The 18,419-nt window shown below is 43.3% G+C and overlaps 1 protein-coding gene across 1 annotated transcript in view; it reads right to left on the bottom strand.

Annotated features, from left to right (window-relative positions):
* DNMBP (dynamin binding protein) overlaps nt 1–18,419 on the bottom strand; it is a 135,824-nt gene that overhangs the window by 73,388 nt on the left and 44,017 nt on the right. The window contains exons 3-4 of the mRNA XM_021672947.2: nt 15,171–15,293; nt 384–2,375 (exon numbers count right to left, since the gene is read on the bottom strand). Of these exons, the coding sequence (XP_021528622.1) occupies nt 384–2,375; nt 15,171–15,293 (2,115 nt within the window). The remainder of the gene's footprint in view (nt 1–383; nt 2,376–15,170; nt 15,294–18,419) is intronic.

The raw sequence follows: 18,419 nt of genomic DNA, 5'->3' as shown, positions 1-18,419 counted from the left end.
AAGGTGGGTGGATCACCTGAGGTCAGGAATTCGAGACCAGCCTGACCAACATGGAGAAATCCCATCTCTACTAAAAATACAAAATTAGCCGGCCGTGGTGGCGCATGCCTGTAATCCTAGCTACTCAGGAGGCTGAGGCAGGAGAATCCCTTGAACCTGGGAGGTGGAGGTTGCAGTGAGCCAAGATCACGCCATTGCACTCCAGCCTGGGCAACAAGAGTGAAACTCCATCTCAAAAAGAAAAAAGGAATTAGGTAGTGAAAATGTAAATCACTTTTTGTCCATCGAGGATGGTAACATAACCCTAAAAAGCATGGGTAAGGATGCTTTTGGGGACTTGTGGGTGTCAAGAAACAAGTATATATTATTTCCCTGTCACTTACCTCTTAGTTGCTGGAGTTCCATATTCAAACTTTCAATGTTACTTTCACAGAACTTGAGATCCTCGAGGGTCTCTGCCCTCGATGATTCATCTTGCTTCTCCTCCAGCATGAGGTTTAGCTCTTCTTGAGCCCTATTGTACATATCCAAGTCCTGCTCCATTTCCTCAATCCTCATCAGCACTAAGGGGCATGGGGAGGTCTGGTCCAGACTCTTTCCCATATGTCCAGGGCCCTCCTTTTCTAGGGTCTCACAGGTAGGACGGTGTCGAGATAGGAGCTTGGGGGATACCGCATTCATTCTCTGCTGTGCTGAGGGAGGCAGCGGAGCCGGGCGGGAGGGTCGCACTGCCAAGGGTGGTACAGGTTTTAGGTTCTGGTCAACCAGCACATGGGAAGGGGTGGATACTGGAGTACAGGGACGGGGCGGCGGTGGCCTTAGGGCCTTTCTCCTCTCTGGCAGCTCCTGCTCGGTGATTAACTTTGAGGAACCTCGGACAATATCCTTCTCAGAGTTAAAGTCCATGATTGAAAAGTGGCGCAAAATTTTATCTGGCTCTGTGCCGGGCCCTGCCAAGCTCTTCTCAAACTCGATCAGCTGTTGTGTCAGCTTCGAGTCCAGGTCAGTGCTGCCGTCGCCCTGTGAATGTGTTGCTGCTTCCATAACAAGCCCCCATGCCTGCGGACCAGGCTTCACCTCTGATCTCTCTGAGGCAGAGTAAATGCTGGAAGTATGGTGCTGTTTAGCATACCTTGCAATGTCATGGAGCTGAGGGTTTGATTGGCTGGGTTCGACTACCCTTGAGGCTGAAAGAGAAGAGCCCCTGTAAAGAGGGAGCACTGGCTTCTGAAGAGTTTTTGGCTGAGAATACATTCTTTTGGGAGGTAGGCTGGCATAGTCTCTAGCCCTTGCTTCCAGGGGAATAAGGTCAGGGTACTGTTCTGAGGGTGGGGGGCTCCCTCCCACTGTAGAGTAATACTGGCTTTTCTGCAAGTTGGGATGAAAAGGCACCTGAGGTTGGGAGGAAATACCATTGACTACCTCTGCAGGGTCAGAGGTGGGAGAGTCCATGGCAAGAGGCACTTCCCACTCCATGCCTGGACTTCTCGGGGGCCCTCCTGTGGTGCCCTCATCCTGATAAGAGTTTCTGTCTGCTTCATACTCTGAAGTCAGATGACCGAGGGGAGAAGTGGGTGCTTCAGAAATAATGCAGTCAGGCTCCTCGGCCTCATGATCATTGGTTGCATGTCTTTGTTCCTCCACTCCTAAGGAGTTCTCCAAACAATCCAAAGAAGTTTCTGGGATCCTGGCAAGGCTGCCTTCCTGGGGCAGAGCCATGGTTTCCTCCATCCGTGTGTCAGAACATAATTTCACAAACCGGTAAGGAAAGATGCCTGTCCTACCCTTCAGGGATCCTTCCAGCCAGCCATCTTCCAAGGTCGCCAGAATTCGGATTTTATCCCCAACCTCGAAATCCAGCTCATTTGGCTCCAAGGCTTGGAATCTGTAGAGGGCAACCCCGTAGGTCCCTGGCTCCTCCTCATCCTCATCCAGCCCAGTCTCTTCTTCCCCTACAGAGATATCCACTTCACCATTAACAATGCAGTCATCTGGATTTCCAGAACTTACTGACTCATCCACAGTCCTTAGGGGCCCCAACAGCTCTACAAAACCTTCTGGAAAAATGCCTCTTCGGCCCTCTAACTCCCCTTCAAACCAGCCTGGTTCAGGAACTCCGATGATGGTGATCACATCCCCTTCCCTGAAGTCCAGCTCTTCATCCAACTGGGCAGAAAGCCCCATCAGGGCCCGGGCTTGTCCCATGGAATATTCCGGAATCTGAAGCAGGGCACTCTGGGAGTGCCACTGCCGGCTCTGTGAGGAGAGGCTGAGCTCGCGGACACACGAAGACGGAAAGAAGCCCTGCGTGCCCCAGCAGCTTCGGCCCTGCAGCCAGCCTGCAGTGGGAGTGCCATCGAGAATCACCAGGTCACCTAAAGAAAGAGGAGCAGAGATGGTGACCTCAGTTATCACCCAGCAGAATATTATCACAACTAATAGTGCAAACTCTCATTTTAAACAGCTATGCAATTCAAGCAAATATACACCTAGGGTTTTAGGAGCATGAAGAATTTTGACAATTTATTGAATTGGAACAGTTCTATAAATCTGTAGTTTTCAGAGTAATCCATGGAACCCTAGGGGTGGGTCTCCAAGATCCTAGCAGAGAATCTGTGAGGTCAAAACCATTCTCATAATAACACTAAGACTTTATCTACATATTTTACCCTAACTTTTGCAATCTCTGTGAAAAAGCAATGGTGATTAAAACTGCTGGCCAGCTAGGTGCAGTGGCTTACACCTGAAATCCCAGCACTTTGGGAGACCAAGGCAGGAGGATCACTTGAGACCAGGAGTTCAAAACCAGCCTGGGCAACATAGCAAGACCTTGTCTCTACAATAAATTTAAAAATCAGCTGTGCATTGTGGCTTACGCCTGTAGTCCCAACTATTTGGGAGGCTGAGGTGGGAGGATAGCTTGAACCCAGGAGTTCAAGACTGCAGTGAGCCATGACTGCACCACTGCACTCCAGTCTGGGTGACAGAGCAATACCTGTCTCAAAGATAAAAATAAAATAACTGGGCATAGTGGCTCACACCTGTAATCCCAGCACTTCAGGAGGCCAAGGCAGGCAGATCACTTAAGGTCAGAAGTTAGAGACCAGCCTGGCTAACATGGTGAAACCCCATCTCTACTAAAAATATAAACATTAGCGGGCATGGTGGCATGTGCCTGTAGTACCAGCTATTCTGGAGGCTGAAGCAGAATCATTTCAACGCAGGAGGTGGAGGTTGCAGTGAGCCGAGATGGCGCCACTGCACTCCAGCTTGGGTGACAGAGCAAGACTCCATCGCAAATAATAATAATAATAATAATAAATTAAATTAATTAAACTGCTGGCAATTCATAAGCAAAGGCAGTAGCAAAAAATTACATGAAAAGTCACTGTATGGTCATTGTATTCTTCACAACCATGTACTCAGTTTTTTTAAAAAAAAAAGCCAGCTGGCCAGGCATGATGGCCCACGCCTGTAATCCCAGCACTTTGGGAGGCCCAGGAGGGCAGATCACGAGGCCAAGAGTTGGAGACCATCCTGGCCAACATGGTGAAACCCCATACTTCTACTAAAAATACAAAAATTAGCTGGGTGTGGTGGCGCATGCCTGTAGTCCCAGCTACTCAGGAAGCTCAGACAGGAGAACTGCTTGAACCCAGGAGGTAGAGGTTGCAGTGAGCCGAGATCGCACCACTGCACTCCAGCCTGGGTGACAAGAACAAGATTTGGTCTCAAAAATAAAAATAAAAAATAAAAAAAGCCAGTTTCAGTTAAGAAGCAATACAAATTATGTGTTGTGTTAAATCTCAACCCTTAAGAACTCTTCTTTTGTAATCTTGTGTATGACAATATAGGAATTACACATAAAGCACTTTTACTGGCTGAGAAGCACTTGAGTAACTGAGTTATAAGCCTGAACCAACTGTTTGTTTTCACATAACACCATTTTATGTGCAAGAATGAATAACAGACAACTATGTTTACTCAGGCTTAGATATCTGGATTTCCTCCAAAATGAAAGTGAGTCTGAAACATCAAGGAAAACAAATGACAGTATTTGTTGCCAATGATAAAATTCCAACTTCCAGGAGAAAATCAGAATTTTGGAAAACTTGCATCTGCTACCACGGGCTGGACAGCTTTCCCATACTTAAAGATTCTTCCGATGAGACAGTAACAAATATGATTTTTTCATTTTGTATTTTGAAATGGTCAACATTTGGAAAAATGGAGTAGCTAATTGAATCAGTATTTCCCAAATGACAAATGCATGCTGGTATAAAATCATTCATGGCTAAAAGGTTCATTCCAAAAGCAAGACAGATTAATGAATTTTAGTGTAATATTATGAAAGTTCACCAATGTAGCTTCAGATCCCACACTGCAATTAACTCGTAGAAATTACCACTCATTGAATTTTGGTGCAGTATCAATGATGAATATTTGCAATTATTTGAAAAGACTTAAAATACCTTCTCCTGTCTCCCATTGCATATTTGTGTAAGGCTGGATTTTCTTCATATAATTCCATCCAAACAACATATTGCAACAGACTGAATATAGATGCAAATAGAATCTGGTTTTCTTTTAGTAAGTCAAACATTAAAAAGATTTACAAAAATGTAAAGCAATGTCATTCCTCATTAAATATTTTTGTTTGGAAAGCTATACTTATTTTTCATTAAAATGTTATTCATGTTAATATGTAATGGGTTTTTAATGAACTGATAAACAAGTTTTAAAAAATTCCCAGTTGTAATAGCTAATAGGACGAATATCAACAGAAACGGCCCCCATAAACAAAAGCTCTTTGGAAGAAATACAAAAATTAGCCAGGTGTGGTGATGCCCACCTGTGGTCCCAGATACTCAGAAGGTTGAGGTGAGAGAATCATTTGAACCTGGGAGGTCAAGGCTGCAGTGAGCCATGACTGTGCCACTGCACTCCATCCTGGGCGACAAAGACACTGTCTCAAAAAACAATCACCACCAAAACACAAAAACAAAAACAAAAAAACCCCAAAACAAAAAAAGCTCTTTGGTGTCTCAATAGCTTTTAAGAGTATACAGGGAAGCCAGATGCAGTGGCTCATACCTGTAATTCCAGCACTTTGGGAGGCTGAGGGAGGAAGACTGCCTGAACTCAAGAGTTCAAGATCAGCCTGGGCAACATAGCAAGACCTTGTCTCTACTTAAAATTTAAAAATTAGCCAGGTTTGGTGGTGAGTGCTGTAATTCCAGCTACGTGGGAAGCTAAGGCAGGAGGATCGCTTCAGCAGAGGAATTTGAGGCTGTGGTGAGCTATGATAGCACCACTGCACTCCAGCCTGGGCAACAGAGCAAGACCCTGTCTCTCCCACCACCAAAAAAAAAAAAAAAAAAAATGCTGCTAGAAACAATGTTACTACAGCCCATGCAGCTAGATCAGTTTACAAGTGACAAAAGAATATCTTCACGTCCAATACAGCCCTTTGAATAGGGTTCATCATGAATTTAATTTCTCACCCTCAATTTTATTCATTATCAAACATGGAAAGAAATCTTCCCAGCCTAGCCAACACAACGAAACCCTGTCTCTACTAAAAATACAAAAATTAGTTGGGGGTGGTGGCATGTGCCTATACTCCCAGCTACTCGGGAGGTTGAGGCGGGAGAATCATTTGAACCCAGGGGGGCAGAGGTTGCAGTGAGCCGAGATCGCACTACTGCACCACAGCCTGGGCAACAGAGTGAGACCTGGTCTCAAAAAAAAAAAAAAAGAAATCTTCAGTAAAGGTTCTTTGTTGGAGGTGAAGGGTGTGGGCAATGAATGTTCAATCATGTTCTCCAGAGGCATTCTTGAACTATCCCTATCCTGAAAATATATTATAATGAGATCTTAAAAGAAGATACCAATAATCACCACTTTTGTTTCTGAAAATAACCAATTTTCAGGTTATCCTCACAAAATGTAAGCTGAACAGTTAGCATCTGTGTTATTGTAGAAGTTGAGGTAAAGAAAGGATAAGAGGACAGTTTACATGTCTAGAAAAATGACATTAAAATTCAGTTTTTAAAAAACTGCTCTATAATTTTATAATCAATTGTTTTATAACAAACTCAATTATCTGATTATAAACTATTCATTTGTAGATTATCCATTTTAATCTTACAGTTAAGATTAAATCTAATCTTATCTATACTTTTATAGTTAAAACTTTCTTCTCACTCAGTACCCAAGTCAGAGGTGTTCAAGGAATGCACCTGGCCTAGGTAAAATAAGATCCGGGTAGCAAAGCACTTGGCAAAATCCTGTGAGTCATTTTACAGTCAAGCACATTGGAAACTGGGTTATCTTTTATGCTCTTGATTTTTATAAGCTCTTGAATAATAAAAAAAATTAGGCCAGGTGCAGTGGCTCACGCCTATAATCCCAAGCACTTTGGGAGGTCAAGGTAGGTGGATCACCTGAGGTCAGGAGTTTTAGACTAGCCTGGCCAACATGGTGAAACCTAGCCAGGCATGGTGGTGCACACCTATAATCCCAGCTACTTGAGAGGCTGAGGCAGAAGAATGGCTTGAACCTGGGAGGCAGGGGTTGCAGTGAGCCGAGATTGCGCCACTGCACTCCAGCCTGGGTGGCAAGAGCAAAACTCCATCTCAACAACAAAAAAAAACTTAAATGTACTCAGGCATGGTGGCTATTGCCTGTAGTCTCAGCTACTTGGGAGGCTGAGGTGGGAAGACTGCTTGAGCCCAAGAGTTCAAGGCTACAGTGAACTATGATCACACCGCTGCACCATAGCCTGGGCAACAAAGAGAGACCCTGTCTCTAAAAAATAAAATTAAATAAAAACTAAGTCTGCCCTATCTTTCCAAGTGGGTTACAGGTTCCTTAATGGTAGGTACTGCCTTCTCTTTGGTATCTTAAGAGTCTGGTATGATGTCTTTTGCATAGCAAGTACTGGATGTTCATTTGCTAATGAAGATTATTCTTCAACTCCAACTCCCAAATAAATTCATTACATTCTGCTTTCCAGACTGACTTTTGCTGCTAATTTCCGTTTTTCTTCTAATTCCTTCTTTCAAAATATTTCTTTTTTTTTTTTTTTTTTTGCGACAGGGTCTCACCCCTCCACCAAGGCTGAGTGCAGTGGTGCGATTGCAGCTTACTGCAGCCTTCACCTCCTAGGCTCTAATGATTGTCCCACCTCAGCCTCCTAAGTAGCTGAGACTACAAGCATGTGTTACCATACCTAGCTAATTTTTATTTTGACAGGGTCTCACTATGTTACCCAGGCTGGTCTCTATTCCTGGAATCAAGTGATCCACCCACCTCAGTCTCCCACAGTGCTGGGATTTCAGGTGTGAGCCACTGTGCCAGCCTCTTCCTTCTACTAATTGCTCTATGCTATGACCCTGGTCCAATTCCCACCATCTCACCCTTTTAAATCTTGTCCTCAGAATTATTTCTTCTGGTCTACCAAATGATTCATGACAAATCAAGTTTACAAATGTACCAGGTTTTATCATCTCCCTCCCCGGGGCCAAACTTTTACCATGAAGCACAAGGAGCCTCCTGCCAATGGCTTCTTCCCCAATAATCCTATTCTTATTACCCAAAATATACACAAAATAAATTTGTTCTGGACACTCTCTGAAGAAGTTTACTGAGCTACTAAAAGGCTTAGGCTTTCACCTCAAAGCAAACTTACATTCATGATTATCCAGTCATAACCTTCCCCTTCTCCAACTATCCAGTATTTTCTCACCTATGATACAAGACCCTATTCCACACAAAGGGACTTTCACTGTTACGAAGCCACATCATTAATAACCCCAAAGCCTTACTGCTCATGTTACACTATCTCTCCATCTGAAACCTTAGCATGCTTCTCTGAAAAACCTTAGAAGCTCACAATCATCTTGGCTATCTGTAGCCTACAAAAGAAATTATTGTCTGTATCATGAATTCTGACATTTGTATTTTTTCTTTCTTGAGACAGAGTCTCACTCTATTGCCCAGGCTGGAGGGCAATGGCATGATCTCAGCTCACTGCAACCTTCGCCTCCCAGGTTCAAGTAATTCTCCTGCCTCAGTTTCCCAAGTAGCTGGGATTACAGGCATGCACCACCATGCATGCCCAGCTAATTTTTATATTTTTAGTAGAGACAGGGTTTCACCATGTTGGCCAGGCAGGTCTCAAACTCCTGATCTTGTGATCTGCCTTCCTCGGCCTCCCAAAGTGCTGGGATTACAGACGGGAGCCACTACACCCGGCTGACACTTGTATTTTTATATACTATACAGCACCTAAGATTTTAGACTTAGTGGGAGGTGCCCAACATATTTTTACAAATTTGATATTATTTTGCTTCAATGTTCCCAAAAAATAGAGTCTTGTTCCTATATTTCTACATTCCTTTCACTTATGATTCCTAATCCCTTGGTCAGAGCTTGGGGTCCTGAAAAATCACAAGTGATTTTTCCCCTTCTGGCCCTAAGGCCATCCATTAGGGACACAGAGGGAATGCACTGGCGATTGACTGCTGTTCAGACACAATGGACCTCTTGGTGAAGGGGAAGAATAAAAGCATGCCGTAACTCCCACTCTGCTGGCTTTGAAACGAACTGGCTTTCTTAAAGCTGTAGAATTATGATATTTTCCTTGTTTTGCCAGATCCCCATGAACCCATATAATAAGGCTTGTTTTCCTGTCTATTTTCAGCAGGGTAACTGTTTTGATAAGTTTTATTACCTGATGGACTGCTATTTCATTGGTTGGTTCTACATTGTAAAGGTGAATCTTCAAAAACATACACAATTTAGAACCTGAAAAGTACTTTAGAGATTATTTAGTTCAATATCCTTTTTATTTTCAAATTCATTTTATTATTATTATTTTTTGAGGCAGGGTCTCAGTCTGTTACCCAGGCTGGAGGGCAGTGGCTCAATCACTGCTCATTGTAGCTTCGACCTCCCAGGCTCAAGTGATCCTCCTACCTCAGCCTCCTGAGTAGCTGGGACTACAGGTGTGTGCCACTGTGCCCAGCTATTTTTTTTTTTAAATTTTGGAGAGGGGTCTCACTTGTTGCCCAAGCTGGCCTCAAATTCCTGAGCTCAAGTGATCCTCCCACCTAGGCCTCCTAAACTGCTGAGATTAAAGGCGTGGGTCACTACACTCTGCCTCAATGTCCCTATTTTATAGTCCTGTTACTGATGCATAAATCTCTCTTTTTTCATCAGAAAGAGTCATGCAAGCTATTCCCCTGGGGTCCTAGGTGATTCCTTAGGAAAGGAGGCTAACTAGTGGTCATTCCCAGACTTCTGAAATACCAATATGAGGAACTCCTGGAATAGCAAGACCAGATTTTGAGAACAGAAAAATAACAAGTGTGGTGACCCTTAGGGTCAGCCTGAGCCTTTGACTCATGCACAGTTCATCCCAACCAGACTGCTTGTTTCCTCTGGTTGGATTTTTTATTTTAACAGGAAATGCAGTAGGAATAAAATGATAAGAAGGAGTGCAGGTCTTCTTAGAATTGGATATGAGCAGTCTGACTGCAGTCCTGGGTTCCTCACAGACTCTTTTTGGGGCTCTCTCTAAACGCCCGGGGAACTACGTGCTTTTTGCAGCCTGATCACACACAGTATTTTACTCACGTTTCCATACAAGCCATGTCAGAATTTCCATCCTGAGAGCTCACATTCATGGCATCACAAATTTACAACACATGTGCTTTGAGCGATAAATACCACTGTTTAATTTATTCTTCATTGGCCTTTCGTTTGAGGGGGCAGGTGGTCTAGAAACACGAGGTTATAAGCAAGGGATTCGCATTCTGTGTTATATGAGGCAATTATTAGTGATATTCTATCACTTGTCATAATATGTACTAATTTTTTTCTCTCCTCTGTCTTTTCCTTGTCCTAGTCTCTTATTTTGCTTTTGTTCTTTGCTCCGATTCACCCCTACCCCTTCTTTTCTCCTCTCTGTTTTTTTTTTAGGATAGTCAGGGGCACTGGCCACCTGTTTTGATTCTTCTTCTAAGAGACAGACTTGTTTCTCGGTTTAAATATAACTCAAAGACAGATGTGGTTGTTCACGCCTGTAATCCCAGCACTTTGGGAGGTTGAGGCAGGCGGATGCTTGAAGGCAGGAGTTCGAGATCAGGTTGGCCAATGTGGTGAAGCCCAGTCTCTACTACAAATACGAAAGTTAGCCAGGTGTGGTGGTACACACCTGTAATCCCAGCTAAGGGAGGCTAAGGCATGAATATCGCTTGAACCAAGGACGTGGAGGTGGCAGTGAGCAGAGATTGTGCCACTGCACTCCTGCCTGGGTGACAGAGCAAGACTCCGTCTCAAAAAAAAAATACACACACACACACACACACACTTTTTTTGAGACGGAGTCTTGCTCTGTCGCCATGCGCCAGTCTGGAGTGCAGTGGTGTGAGCTCAGCTTACTGCAGCCTCTGCCTCCCAGGTTCAAGCAATGCTCCTCCCTCAGCCTCGCAAGTAGCTGGGACTACAGGCCTGCCCCACCACGTCCAGCTAATTTTTGTATTTTTTAGTAGAGATGGGGTTTCACCACGTTGGCCAGGATGGTCTCGATCTCTTGACCTTGTGATACACCGTGCCTAGCCCATATATTTTTTTTTTAACTCAAAACACTAGGAATAGTCCAAAACAATTACATAACTTCAGGAAAAAAGAGGAAGGGTGACACCTGCTGGAATAAAGATCAGTGGTTCTGATTTCACATGGAATCTCTCTGAGAAAAGGCACAGACACACAAAACTTCACAGAATTATCCCAGAAACAAGATACCCAAAGCACATCAACGAATTCCAGGCTCCCAGGTTAAGACTAATAAGAATAGCTAACATTTACTGAGTGCTTACCTACTGCCATATGCTTTTCATGTACAATCTCATCTAATCCTCGTAATCGCCCTGAGGTAGGTATTATTTTATTATCCTCATTTTTTAGATAAGAAAACTGAGGCTGAGAGACTTAAGTAACTAGTCCAAAGTCACGGCTCTTAAGTGGTAGAGTTGGATTTAAACTTAGAGCTGTCAGAATTCTTATCCCCTAAGCTATACTCCTGCTCTAAATACATATAGATATCTATAAATCACATATATATTCATATATATTTTTTCTCTAATTAATCCGAATGATACTTCTTAAAGGTAATAAATAACAATGAACTAAAAAGGCATGTGATAAAACACAAGAGATCTCAAACATTATCCTACATACTTTTTAAGATGGAGTTTTGCTCTTGTCGCCCAGGCTGGACTGCAGTGGAGCAATCTCAGCTCACTGCAACCATCACCTCCTGGGTTCCAACAGTTATCCTGCCTCAGCCTCCCAAATAGCTGGGATTACAGGCATGCACTACCACGTCCAGCTAATTTGGTGTTTTTAGTAGAGACGGGGTTTCACCATATTGGCCAGGCTGGTCTCGAATTCCTCACCTTAGGTCATCCACCCACCTAGGCCTCCCAAAGTGTTGAGATTACAGGCATAAGACACCATGCCCGGCCCCACATACTCTTAAGGTTTCCAAATCCCCTCTTGACATATTCCATCATCAACATTTTGTTTACAGAGACACTGATCTAATGGAAAAAGTGATTTTCAGTCTAGGAAGTAGAAGCACCATCCAAGCACTAGACTTGAAAAACAGGAAGCCAAAACCAAGTCTGATAAACAATACTTTCCTTTTTATAGTGATTTTGCTTCCCACCAGTAAAATTAATACCTGTTGACATGACTTGTCATATATAGAAAAGAGAAATTAAAATCATTTGTGTCACAAGCTAAGCTTCCCAGAAAAAGACAAATTACATAGGTATACCTAACTTCTCCATCCTCAAAGGCTTGTGTTTCCAAATTAAAAGACAGAGCTAAAAAGATGTGAAAGGCATAGAAGGAAAGTTGACTACTCGGTGTGTTTACTGGCAGTAGATTATCACAGAGAAGAGAAAAGATAAAATCATGGATAATTAGTACATCTCAGTTCTAGTCTCTCTTTCCTGTGTATCCCCCTGCCCTGCATCCTCTTCCTTTGGATTCCACTTACATCTTTAAGCTTATTAGGCTTAATTGGTTAAAAGGTAGTCAAGATAAAATCTTCAGATTCCAGGTCCTGGCCTGACCTTGAGTCAGTCTTTGTGCAGGTGACTGACGATGCCAGGTTCTTTCTGAGAATCTCTGGGATGGCCATGCTTCCTAAGAAAAGTCCATGCCACCAACATCCTCTGCACCACTCAGTGGAAGCCACTGCACTCTTGTCCTTTTCTATTCCATCAGATATGGACTATAAACTCCACTGGGAGACCTATCAGTAAGGACAGATAAGGTCCCTGCTATAATCTCTTAATCTATTTCTGTCTACCTTCCCAACACTGATTAGCAAGAAAGCATACAGAACTGAGGTAGAGACTGAGTATAAAGTGGAGTACAAGAAACTCCCAAACAACAGGGCGTGGTGGTGTTTTCTCTTATTAATCCTTTCTTTCTTTCTTTTATTAGAGACAGGGTTTCGCCATGTTGGCCAGGCTGGTCTTGAACTTCTGACCTCAGGTGATCTGCCTACCTTGGCCTCCCAAAGTGCTGGGATTACAGGCGTGAGCCACTGCACCTGGCATTTTTTTTTTTTTTTGAGATAAAGTCTCAATCTGTCACCCAGGATGGAGTGCAGTGGTGCGATCTCAGCTCAAAGCAACCTCCGCCTCCCAGGTTCAAGCGATTCTCCTGCCTCAGTCTCCCAAGTAGCTGGGATTACAGGTTCCTTTCTTTTTTTAAACAAGGTCTTGTTTTATTGCCCAGGCTGGAGTGTAGTGGTGTGAACACAGCTCACTGCAGCCTCAACCCCCTGGGCTCAAGTGATCCTCCTGCCTCGGCTCCTGCCTCAGCCTCCTAAGTAGTGGGACCATAGGCATGCACCACTGGTATGCACCACCATGCCTGGCTAATTTAATTTTTTTTTTTGTAGAGACAAGGTCCTGCCATGTTGCCCAGGCTGATCTCAAAGTCCTGGGCTCAAGGGATACTTTTGCCTTTGGCCTCACAAACTGCTAGGATTACAGGTGTGAGCCACTGCACCCAGCCTCTTATTAATCCTAATGATACTTCTTAAAGGTAAGTAAGGTCTGTAATCCTGGTTACTCGGGAGAATGAGGTGGTATCATCACTTGAGGCTAGGAGTTTCAGGCTAGCCTGAGCAACACCGTGAGACCCTGTCTCCTAAAAAATAAAACAAAATTGGTAGAATTAAAATAAATAAACAAAAATTTTTTTTTGAGATGGTGTCTTGATCTGTCACCCAGGCTGGAGTGTAGTGGCGTGATCTTGGTTCACTGCAACCTCCACCTCCCAGGTTCAAGCAATTCTCCTGCCTTAGCCTTCCGAGTAGCTGGGACTACAGGCACGCACCACCCCACCTGGCTATTTTTTTGTAATTTTAGTAGAGACGGGGTTTCCCCATATTGGTCAGGCTGGTCTTGAACTCCTGACTTCATGATCCGCCCACTCAGCCTCCCAAAGTGCTGGGATTACAGGCGAGAGCCACTGCACCCAGCCTATACAAAATTTAAAAATAAATTCTCGAAATAGATTTTGAGGATTAAGGTCAAAATCCATTATTCACTTCTAATCACTAAAGGTTAGAGAAGTTTGCCAGGTTGTGTGCGTGTGCATGTGTGTGTGTGTGTGTATACATGATTTAAGAAACCAAGTCTGTGTGTGTGTGTGTATACATGATTTAAGAAACCAAGTCTGTCCCTTTTGTGCCATATGCCAAAGAGCAAGCATTTAATGTTATTAATAACACACCTAATAAATTCTACTATTTTGATGACTGAGTCATCATAAAATTGGATTTATCAGAAGCTTCTGTCTATGGAACACTACTGGTTTCTCTGTTTATGCAGAATGTAGGGACTTAAGGATACTTGTTGAAATGTTTTATAGTTTATAGTTCATTCATCTAATCAGAGTGCAAGAGGGGAGAAATACTTGGAAAATCAATGAGAGATAGCTACCTGTTTTTTATTTATTATTTATTTTTGAGACAGGGTCTCCCTCTGTCACCCAGGCTGGAGTGCAGTGATGTGATCATAGCTCACTGAAGCCTCCGACTCCAGGGCTCAAGCGATCCTCCTGCTTCAGTCTCCTGAGTTGCTAGGACTACAGATGCACACCACCATGCCTGGCTAACTATGGCTATCTGTTTTAAATCACTTCCTTTTAATCTGGTTCTGATAAGAGAGCAGTAAAATGGGAATGTTTTGCACCCATCTCTTAATTTCCATATCAAAATTCCTGCTCTACCATTATACATTAATAAATGGTAATCTTATTAGCAAAGCCATATCCAGTTTTTTTTTCTCCCTCCCTCCATGCCCCATATCAGTATATAAAAGAAAAAAAGAAAAATATCGTTTGAAGTTGGCTGGGTGCAGTGACTCATGCCTGTAATCCCAGCACTTTGGGAGGCTGAGGTAGGCAGATCGTTTGCACCCAGGAGTTCAAGACCAGCCAAGGCAACATGACAAAACCCCACCTCTACCAAAAATGCTAAAAATTAGCCCAGCATGGTAGCATGTGCTTGTGGTCCCAGCTACTCAGGAGGCTTAGGTGGGAGGATTGCTTGAGCCTGGGAGGCAGAGGTTACAGTGAGCTGAGATTGTACCACTGCACTCCAGCCTGGGCAACAGAGTGAGACTACTATCTACAAAAAAAAAAAAAGAGAGAGAGAGAGAGAGAGAGGGAGAGAGGCTGAGCCTGAAGTGTGGCTACAGTATCGGGGCAGTGGAAAGATAGTCCTGGTCTTAGAATATAATGAGTTCACATTCTGAGGCCAAGACGTCTCACCTTCAGCTAATAGTCTTTGAATTTTGCTCTCATTATTTATAAAATACATTAATAATGTCGACTTTCCTACCACCCAGGTCTGTGCTGAGGATCAAATGAGAATATATTTGTGAGAAAATACTGTGGAAATTGTAAAATGCTACTAAACTCTAAGGCATCATTATGTCCACACTACTTTGGTATTGCCGAGGACCCTCTAGAGGTTAAGCCACTTCACAGATTCAAAAAGGATCTGGTTGTCAAAATGGGCAGACTCCACCAATCTAATTTTCAAATAGTTTGCTATTTGATGAGCAGCTTACCTCGATGGAGCGGAAGACTGTCCAATTCTTGGGATGTGAATTCACAGATGCACACAAACAGTCTCTCTCCCTCTTTTAGACTGGGAATAGTCACAATTTCCACAAAACTGCTGGGGAACTGTCCTGAATATAAAAGCAAGCATACTGAATTTTAGTATTAAAATTTCTTTTTCTATCTGTGTACAAGGACAAAAACTTTTCTTCTGAGGCCACATATAGACCCTAACTTGAAAACTCAGTGAAAACTAATAACTGGAGAATCTGTTGTAGAAGAAGTATAGAGCACAAAACTAGACGCACACAGAACAGAGAGAATGCAATTCAACTTGGTACGCGTTTACTGGGGGCCGCTATATGCAAAGGACAACGCAGAGGGAAACATTAGTAAGTCTTTTCTTTTTTTTTGAGATGGAGTCTCAACTCTGTTGCCCGGGCTGGAGTACAGTGGTGCAATCTCAGCTCACTGCAAGCTCCGACTCCCGGGTTCAAGTGATTCTCCTGGCTCAGCCTCCTGAATAGCTGAGATTACAGGCACCCGCCACTACACCCAGCTAACTTTTTCTATTTTAGTAGAGACGAGGTTTCACCATTTGGCTAGGCTGGTCTCGAACCCCTGACCTAGTGATTCGCCCGCCTCGGCCTGCCAAAGTGCTGGGATTACAGGCATGAGCCACCACACCCAGCCTAAGTAAGATAGTCTTGGTCTTCAAAGATCTAAAAACCGGCCGGGCAAGGTGGCTCACGCCTGTAATCCCAGCACTTTGGGAGGCCAAGGCGGGTGGATCGTGAGGTCAAGAGGTCGAGACCATTCTGGCCAACATGGTGAAACCCCATCTCTACTAAAAATACAAAAATTAGCCGGGCGTTTGGCACGTGCCTGTAGTCCCAGCTACTTGGAAGGCTGAGGCAGAAGAATCGCTTGAACCCAGAAGGCAGAGGTTGCAGTGAGCCGAGACTGCGACACTGTGCTCCAGCCTGGCGACAGAGCAAGACTCCGTCTCAAAAAAAAAAAAGATGTAAAAACCTAGTTCAAACAAAAAGTCAGATTCAGACATAAATAACATATCAATCCTGAAATCTGGTGTCACAACCTAAGTACACAAAGTGTTATGAAAATTCAGAGAAGGTAGATAATAGGTCAGGAAGAACATAAAAACTTCTATGAAAACAACAGCATTTGAATCTGAAGGTGGGTAAGGTTTTAATAGGTGATGGTAGAAAGACAGGGCCTGCCAGTTGTAAAGTATCCAAAAGTCTGACTGATTCTACCTTCCATCTCTGGGTCTATTTCTCTCCAGACCCACCGCCTTGGTCCATGCCATCACCATCTCTCGCCTGTATTACTGTAGCAACCCAAATGCTTCCTGCCTTCAGTTTCGTCCCTTTCTATCATTCTTAAGTCTGCAGCAGGAGAGATCCAAGATGGCTGATCACTAGCAGCTCGGGATTGTAGCTCCCAGAGAAAGCGCACAGAACGAGAGGACACCACACTTTCAGACGAATTTTTGTTACCCACGGACCAGAAGATTCCCAGCGGAGGAGCCCTACAGGTCACCAGGGTGACTCTTGTGGCTGGCATCACAGTTTTGCCGGTGCCCCGGCGCAGCAGTTCTTGGTGCAGAGTAAACGGGACTGGGTCCCCTTTTGATCGATGTTTGGAGCTCCGGGAAGGCAGAGTTGCCCATTTACCTGATTGAAGAAGGGACTCAAGAGGGAAGCCAGACCAGAGATTCCCGGGCAGAAAAGCACCACGAATCTTAATGCCGCTGTTTTGGCCGGCGCAGTGGGTTGCTCAGATTTCGGCGCTGGGAATCAACAAGTTGGACATCCACTCAGAGACCTAATTTGAAAGTAGGCAATTATAAAGACGACAGGTGGATGAACTTACAACGATGGGAAGAAACCAGCGTAAAAAGGCTGAGAATACCCAAGATCAGAATGCCTCTCCTTCTACAGGTGATCACAGTTCCTCATCAACAAGAGAACAAGGCCTGATGGAGAACAAGTGCGTTCCAATACAGATTTAGGCTTCAGAAAGTGGATAATAAGGAACTTTAGTAAGCTAAAAGAACATGTTCTAGCCCAATGTAAAGAAACTAAGAACTTTGAAAAAAGGTTTGACGAAATGCTAACGAGAATTGACAACTTAGAGAGGAATATAAGTGAATTAATGGAACCGAAGAACACAATAGGAGAACTCCGTGAAGTATGCACATGTTTTAACAGTCGAATTGATCAAGCAGAAGAAAGGATATCAGAGGTCGAAGACCAACTTAATGAAATGAAACGAGAAGACAAGATTAGAGAAAAAAGAGTAAAAAGGAATGAGCAAAGTCTCCAAGAAATATGGGACTATGTGAAAAGACCTAAATTACGATTGATAGGTATACCTGAATGTCATAAAGAGAATGAATCCAAGTTGGAAAATATTCTTCAGGATATTATTCAGGAAAACTTTCCTAATCTAGTAAGGCAGGACAATACTCAACTCCAGCTAATCCAGAGAACACCACAAAGATATTCCTCAAGTAGAGCAACTCCAAGACACATAATCACTAGATTCACTAGGGTTGAAATAAAGGAGAAAATTCTAAGGGCAGCTAGAGAGAAAGGTCACGTTACCCATAAAGGGAAGTCTATCAGACTCACAGCAGACCTCTCACCAGAAACCCTACAAACTAGAAGAGAGTGGGGGTCAATATTCAATATCCTCAAAGAAAAGAATTTTCAACCCAGAATCTCATATCCTGCCAAACTAAGCTTCATAAGCGAAAGAAAAAGAAAATTTTTCGCGAACAAGCAAGCACTCAGAGATTTCATCACCACCAGGCCTGCTTTACAAGAGCTTCTGAAAGAAGTACTACAAACAGAAAGGAACAACCAGTATCAGTCATCTCAAAAACTTACCAAAACATAGAGTATCTCTATAATGAAGAATCTGCATCAACTAATGGGCAAAATAGCCAGCTAGCATTCAATGACAATATTGAACTCACAAATATTAATATTAATTTTAAATTTAAATGGATTAAATGCCCCAATCAAAGACACAGACAGGTAAATTGAATAAAAAGTCAAAACCCATCAGTACGCTGTATCCAGATCTATTTCACAAGCAACGACATACAAAGACTCAAAACAAAAGGATGGAGGAAGATTCACCAATTAAATGGAGAGCAAAAAAAAAAGAAAACAGGAGTTGTAACTTCCGTCTCTCACAAAATAGACTTTAATAGTAACAAAGACTAA

Source organism: Aotus nancymaae, unplaced genomic scaffold, assembly GCF_030222135.1.
Source record: "Aotus nancymaae isolate 86718 unplaced genomic scaffold, 86718_ANA_hifiasm-v0.15.2.pri h1tg000010l, whole genome shotgun sequence".
Lineage (NCBI taxonomy): Eukaryota > Metazoa > Chordata > Mammalia > Primates > Aotidae > Aotus > Aotus nancymaae.
The sequence above is the reverse complement of the archived record's forward strand: the minus strand, read 5'-3'. Positions and strand labels throughout refer to the sequence as shown.